Raw genomic sequence first — 7,477 nt, forward strand, 5'->3', positions numbered from 1 at the left:
AGGAGTCGTGTGTCTTTGTGCGTCTAATGGATGATATATGGTAGAATTTTTTTAACGTTAATTAAGCTTTGAGTGTAAAAAAAACGTTTGAGAGTTAGATTTAGTATTTAGTTATTATTGCATGAGAATTTTCAATGAAGGGTGTTTTTTGCCTTCAAGGTTTTTCTTTATTTTCTACATTGTAGAATAAAGTAAATATATCAAAAACTATGAAAGAACTCATAGGGAATTATGTAGTAACCAATTGAAGAATTTAAAATCTAAAAATACATTTAGATTTTTTTTAAAGTTGCCATCCGTTGCCTTGATGACAGCTTTGCACACTCTTGGCATTCTCTCAACCAGCTTCACCTGGAATGCTTTTCCAATAGTCTTGAAGGATTTCCCACATACGCTGAGCACTTGTTGGCTGCTTTTCCTTGACTCTGTGGTCCTACTCATTCTTAACCATCTCAGTTGGGTTGATGTCGGGGGATTGTGGAGGCCAGGTCATCTAATGCAGCACTCCATCACTCTCCTTCTTGGTAAAATAGCCCTTACACAGACTGGAGGTGTGTTGGGTCATTGTTCTGTTGAAAAACAAATGGTTGTCCCGCTAAGCCCAAACCAGATGGGATGACGTATCGTTGCAGAATGCTGTGGTAGCCATGCAGTGTCACCAGCAAAGCAACCCCCACACCATAACACCACCTCCGGTGGGAAATACCATTCACCCACACCGCATCTCACAAAGACACAGCGGTTGGAACCAAACATCTCCAATTTGGACTCCAAACCAAAGGACAAATTTCCACAGGTCGAATGTCCATTGCTTGTATTTCTTGGCCCAAGCAAGTCTCTTCTTCTTATTGGTGTCCTTTAGTAGTGGTTTCTTTTCAGCAATTCGACCATGATGGCCTGATTCACACAGTCTCCTCTCAACGGTTGATGTTTAGATGTGTTTGTTACTTGCATTAATTGGGGTGCAATTTCTGAGGCTGGTAACTCTAATGAACTCATCCTCTGCAGCAGAGGTAACTCTGGGTCTTCCTTTCCTGTGGCGGTCCTCAGAGTCAGTTCCATCTTAGCGCTTGGTGTTTTTTGCGACTGCACTTGAAGAAACTTTCAAAGTTCTTGACATTTTCCGGATTGACTGACCTTCATCCATTAAAGTAATGATGGACTGTCGATTCTCTTTGCTTATTTGAGCTGTTCTTGCCATAATATGGACTTGGTCTTTTACCAAATATGACTGTCTTCTTTATACCCCTCTACCTTGTCACAACACAACTGATTGGCTCAAACGCATTAAGAAGGAAATTCCACAAATTAACTTTTAACAAGGCACACCTGTTAATTGAAATGCATTCCAGGTGCCAACCTCATGAAGCTGGTTGAGAGAATGCTAAGCTGTCATCAAGGCAAAATAAATATCTCAAATATAAAATATATTTTTTATTTGTTTACACTTTTTTGGTCACTACATGATTCCATATGTGATTTTTGATAGTTTTGATGTATTCGTTAATATTATACAATGTAGAAAATAGTAAAAAAAAAAAAAAAAACTTGAATGTGTAGGTGACCGGTAGTGTATGTGGATTGATTCATTTTGACCGGTAGTGTATGTGCATTGATTCATTTTGACCGGTAGTGTATGTGCATTGATTCATTTTGACCTGTAGTGTATGTGCATTGATTCATTTTGACCGGTAGTGTATGTGCATTGATTCATTTTGACCGGTAGTGTATGTGGATTGATTCATTTTGACCGGTAGTGTATGTGCATTGATTCATTTTGACCGGTAGTGGTAGATTCATTTTGTATGTGCATTGATTCATTTTGACCGGTAGTGTATGTGCATTGATTCATTTTGACCGGTAGTGTATGTGCATTGATTCATTTTGACCGGTAGTGTATGTGCATTGATTCATTTTGACCGGTAGTGTATGTGCATTGATTCATTTTGACCGGTAGTGTAAGTGCATTGATTCATTTTGACCGGTAGTGTATGTGCATTGATGGTATGAGAAAGAGAGCGGACAGGACTACGTGTTCATGTGTGGTTTGTTCAAGGAATTTACCCATTGCTTGTGATAATGTTGACTGAAAGTGTGTGTGAGTGGGTTAAGTGAATGCTGTGTGTGAACTGTTTGAGAACTTTGTAGGCCCACAAGTGAGAAAGGTGTCGAGCAGGGGGTTGGGGATGATGATGGTTCGTCGTGGTTAAGAAACTGCGTCCGGTCTATTTTTAAATATGTCTGTGGTGGCACCCTGGGAAGATCTCTCTGTGTGTGTTTGGTACTCTGTGTGTTAGTGTCTGTATGTGAGGGTGTGTGTTTGGTACTCTGTGTGTTAGTGTCTGTATGTGAGGGTGTGTGTTTGTATGCAGGCCTATGCATGCCGGGGTGTCATATTATGGTTATTATATAGTGTTCAGTTACTCGCACACCACAATGCAAATGTGTCATAACAAGCAACCATTTTGTTCCAATCTTCTCTGGATCTTGTTTGTCACGACAAGTGAATGACAGTCACTGTGTCGTCTTGTGGAGTGAGATGGTCCCAAACACATAAGATGGCCTCCATATTTCCGTCCATTTGCAATGGGAACGATGACGTTCTGCTGACATTGTGCATTATTATGGGATTTTGGAGCACCCTGCTGTGCAGACGAGCAGATTTATGTTGTGTCATAATATCAGTTCCTTCTATGGCAAGGGATATGGCTACTTGTTGAAGGCCAACTGCCTACTGCATGGAGTTCACATTATGGAGTGATACTCATGTCCCACTACGCACAGACGTCAGTTTAATGTCTAGTTTTGATTTACGTTTGGTTGAGTTAACCTGAATTCAACGTGAAATCAACAAAACATGTCACCATGTCATTGGATTTAGGTTAAAAGTTGGGTGAAAAAGACTGAATTCCCTTTACGTTGATGACGTTTTGATAATCCAATCCGTTTTCCTCACGTTAATTCAATGTCATCACATTGCATTTTTGTTGTTGAAATGACATGGAAACATCGATGATTCAACCAGTTTCTGCCTAGTGCGGTGCTTGCAGTCGCAGTTGTTATTCTACTTTCCAAGTCCAATAATAAAATAAACAAATCTGAAATCTGGTCAATTCTCTTGCTTAACTTAATACAGTAGAGTAACCAGATAACTTACGGTAGAATCAATACAAAATGCAGAAGACTTTAACATCTGTAAGTATCAGAGCGATCTAGGCGAGGTAGGCCCAGGAAAACTTTGAAGTTTTGAGTTTAATCCAAATGATAATTCATAATAAAATGTTTATTAGACTCAATTCCAACCACAAGAAATTATATGACATTCAGATGACATTTACATATTCTAAAAAAAACATTAGAATACAGAAACACCATCATCAAGTCACACTTAGAATTTACTAGATTGAACACATCGAAATGATACTTTTAAAGTGCTTACAAGTCCCTAAAGTAGCCAATTGCAGCTGCGTCTATCCCCAAATGCTACCCTGTATCAACAATGACTTGATGGCTATTTATCTTATAGTAAGTGCAACTGTAGTGGTATTATATACTGTACAATGTCTTTTTATGCACCAATGTGACACATCAGAGGATATGTATTGTCAAAAAATATAGTCTCTTTCACCTCTGAGTTTGTGAGTTCATGATCGTGTGTCACCACTCCTTTATCCCTCTCCCCTTCCCTCCCTCTCTTTCTCGTTCCTGATGACCTCTCGCCCTCTAATTTTCTTCTTCTCCTCCTCCAGCTGTATCTTCTCCTTCACCTGCAACCAGTCTCCTCCCAGGTAGCCCAGCACATCTTCAGGCCTACCGCGAAGCCTAGGCTGCGGGTGAAGTAGTGACAGGAAAAGGGAACTGGCCAGTGGGGTGAAACAGGCAAACTGGGGGGCGACCGGATGGGATTTTCTCTTGCTCCGATTCTGCTTGTCTTCATCCAAGCTCATTATGATGTCCTCGTCTTTTCCTTCCCCCCATAGGTCTAGTTCATCGTCCTGACCTTCTTGATCTTTCTGCTGGTCAAACCACTCTTTGTACTTGATGTAAGAGCGGTCGTCGGACGCTGTCTGCGTCCAGGGTAGACTGCCAGTCAGCATGGCGTAGGTGAGGATCCCCAAGGCCCAGCAGTCTGTACTGGCCTCCACCGACACCCACACCCTCTTGATCTTGCTGTCCAACCCATTTCCTCCATCTGGTTTTGAAGCAGTATTATGTCTCCTATCCTCCGACTCCTTTGCTATCTCTGCCTCGGGCGTACAGTAAGCAGAACTGTACCACACACCGGGCACCTTGGTTCCCGTGGCCTTGGCCATGCCGAAGTCGCCCAGTTTGACCCAGCGGCAGGCAGCGTCAACCAGGAAGATGTTCTCAGGCTTGACGTCGCGGTGGACGAAGCCCAGGGAGTGGAGGTGGGTTAGGGCACCGCACAGCTGGGAAACCACGCTCTGGACACAGTCCTCCTCCACACCCACCTGATACATAGACATAGGCACAGTTGTACTACATTTCCCATTCTGTTAGTTACAAAAGATTCATAAGAGAACACTGACAAATGTCTCATGGGCGTGAGACATTTTTTACACATACTGTATAATATACCTCAGGGACAATGACGTCGTATAGATCACCGAAGAGGCTGGCTTGCTGGGCGAAAACGTAATGTGAGGGGGTGGAGAAGGCAATGCCCAGGGCCTTGGTCAGGGACGGGTGGGTGCAGAAGGAGAGGGAGAGGTTATACTCTCGCAAAAAGGAGAAGAGATTTGTGGAATCACGAGGAAAGAACTTCAGGGCCATTGGAGTGCCTTGGGGGAAGGAAAAGAGAGAAAAGTGATCAGAACAAAAGAAAGAAAGACATTCTGGAGATATGAGGCCAGGCAAACTGGGGTTAGGATTAAAACAGATCCATAGTTGACCTCTTTCCCGATGTACAGCCAACATGACCTTCCCGTACGACCCCTCCCCTAACATCTTGACCACCTGGAAGTGGTCCGAGGTCTCCAGTGATGTCAGCGACTGGGCCGTGAGATGGCACATCTCGTCCAATAGTCTCGTGGCAGCCTGCGGAGATGGGAGCATAACAGATATCTGTCATGATGCTTATCACTAAACCAGATGTAAAGACATCCCTTTATAGCCCTATGAACGGCTTGATGCATTTATGCATGATGTAAATTCTAAATTGGCGTAGTCATCAAGGAAAATAGACTATTGTAACGGAGGCAATACATGCATTAAAGACTGGAACCCCCACTTGTTTATATAACAGTGCAATAAAAGGGAATTGTCTATTAATACATTTCGGGAAAAAATGTATGTATGTATGTATGTATGTATGAAGTTAAACTGGATTAATTCAATTCAAGAAGAAGTCAACATCTTAGAAAACTTCGACAAATGTCTCCCTAAACCTTGATGATTATTGGCTGAATGAAACACATTGCTCCTAATTCTTTCTTTGGTTGCAGAGGAAAATGGGGTTGAGAGGATGGCTTACTTACTGTCATTTTGGCTCTGTGGTTGACTTCACACTGATATTGTGATGTTCCTCACAGACAGGTTGCAGTGAATCTGTATCCCTGCCCACAACTACCAAGTAGTGCACCTTTCACAAATGCTTCCACAAAACATAAGCTGCACTGTAGCACTTCCAATCACAAGGTAAAAGAGTTCCTGCTCCAGACATCTTGTCGAATAGTTGTCCTTGTCTGTCTTTCTCGGCAAAGGCTCTTCTATCCCTGCTGTTTGTGCGTTTTGATATCTCCTCCCCTACTTTAATCCTTACATTATCTTGCTCCCTCCCCTCTTCCTCACCTCCGCACTCCTCCCTCATTATCTCCCTCCTTCCGGATTCTCTGGTGAGCTGTCTGTCCCATCAGTCGAAAGCCAGCCACTCCCACTGTTGCCTTCCCTCCCTGTTGTGGAGCCCAAGGAGAGTCAATGTTTTGAGTTTGATCTGTCAGTCAACAAATGAACGCCTGTGTCTATCCTGTGTCTATCCAAACACTTATCTCGACACTCTCTCATTTTCCACTCTCTCTCTCTCCCTCCACTCTTGCTGCATTTCACCTTTGAAGAGGAGCAAGAGAGGGCATGCCACTCTGACAAACCTGGTCTTGGATAACCATCTGTGTGTGACCTGTGCTTAACAAGCGGCACACACTCCATCACAGGCTTTCAAATGACTGCCTCTTTTCCTCAACTTGTCCACCTGTTTTGTGCCTCTTTCATTCCTTGTCTTTATTATCTTTCTTTCTTTCTGTCTGTCTTTCTTTCTGTCTTTCTTTCTTTCTCTCTGTCTTTCTGTCTGTCTTTCTGTATTTCTTTCTGTCTTTCTGTCTGTCTTTCTGTCTGTCTTTCTGTCTGTCTATCAGTCTGACTTTTTGTCTTTGTTTTTCTTTCTGTCTGTCTTTCGTTCTTTATTTTTGAATGAATTCTTTCTGTCTTTCTTTCTGTCTTTCTTTCTGTCTTTCTTTCTGTCTTTCTTTCTGTCTTCCTCTCCAACTCACTCTCTCCCCTCATTTGACAAACCGAACAGCTGCAGGGGGTCACGCACCAAAACAGCTTTATAGTGCGATCCTCTCGTACCTTGAGTGCCTGCCAACTCTATTTCCTCCAGCTTGCCAACTATCCAACTATCTCCCCCACCGCCACCCATCCGACCACCAGCTATTCTGCCCAACATCTTTTCTAACCCTTCCAGCCCCCCTTGGGGCGGATACATTTCTCCGTGCCTCGCATTACCACGCAACTTACAACTGTACTGTCACTTTAGCTGTGTTAGCAATATGTCCTCAGTGTTACATGTTCATGTGTAGCAAAGTTCTGGGTGACACTTCATTTAAAGGGTACCTACTGCAGCCTGATGGTCTGGGGTTACAAGCTATGGGCCAGTCTTTCATTTTTTTTTACCATGATGCTCCTATACTGTCCATGTCTGAGTGATGGAAGCGGGGAGAACAGTTCGTGGTGTCCCAGGTGATCTTCTTGGCCTTCCTGCGACACCTGGTGTTGTAGGTGTCCTGTAGGGCAGGCAGTGTGCATCCAATCGTGTGTTCGGCTGAGCTTTCCACCTTCTGGTAGCTCCTTGCAGTCAGTTGCCGTACCAGACTGTGATGCAGCCCGACAGTATGCTCTTGATTGTGGTCCTGTAGAACACTGAGGGCCGTCCAGGTGGGTGAGGGCAGTGTGCAGTGCCAATGGCGATCGTGTTGTCCGTGGATCTGTCGGGGCGGTCGACGAATTAGAGCGGGTGGAGTGTGTCGAGGAGGGAGGAGGTGATGTGGTCTTTGACGAGCCTCTCGAAGCACTTTATGATGACGGAAGCGAGTGCTACGGGTCGATAGTACTGCTATGAAAGCCTTATAAATGTGTTATGGAGTCATTATGCCGATACAATTCAAGTGAGTTACACAAACAGTATGTCCCTTTATTTAGAATGATGTATAGAAATGCAGGACAACGTGGTAATGTATCACTG

The 7,477-nt window shown here is 43.6% G+C and overlaps 1 protein-coding gene across 2 annotated transcripts; it reads right to left on the bottom strand.

The window, feature by feature from the left end:
• Positions 1-3,240: 3,240 nt before the first annotated feature.
• si:ch211-171h4.3 (serine/threonine-protein kinase SBK1) lies at positions 3,241-5,759 on the bottom strand. 2 transcript variants are annotated; one of them, XM_064979157.1, is made up of 4 exons: positions 5,499-5,759; positions 4,914-5,058; positions 4,600-4,802; positions 3,241-4,472 (listed from the first exon to the last, which is right to left on the bottom strand). In XM_064979157.1, the coding sequence occupies exons 1-4, from the start codon at positions 5,502-5,504 to the stop codon at positions 3,669-3,671; spliced, it is 1,158 nt and encodes a 385-aa protein (XP_064835229.1). In that variant the 5' UTR covers positions 5,505-5,759; the 3' UTR covers positions 3,241-3,668. The 2 variants fall into 2 exon arrangements, with proteins under 2 accessions (XP_064835229.1, XP_064835228.1); XM_064979156.1 differs by having other exon boundaries at positions 4,600-5,058.
• Positions 5,760-7,477: the final 1,718 nt, after the last annotated feature.

This window comes from Oncorhynchus masou, chromosome 12 (assembly GCF_036934945.1).
Source record: "Oncorhynchus masou masou isolate Uvic2021 chromosome 12, UVic_Omas_1.1, whole genome shotgun sequence".
NCBI classification, from domain to species: domain Eukaryota; kingdom Metazoa; phylum Chordata; class Actinopteri; order Salmoniformes; family Salmonidae; genus Oncorhynchus; species Oncorhynchus masou.

Coding starts and splice junctions, on each gene's coding strand:
- si:ch211-171h4.3 (XM_064979156.1), bottom strand. Junction 4,473..4,599: donor ACGACGTCATTGTCCCTGAG/GTATATTATACA, acceptor TCTATGTATCAG/GTGGGTGTGGAGGAGGACTG.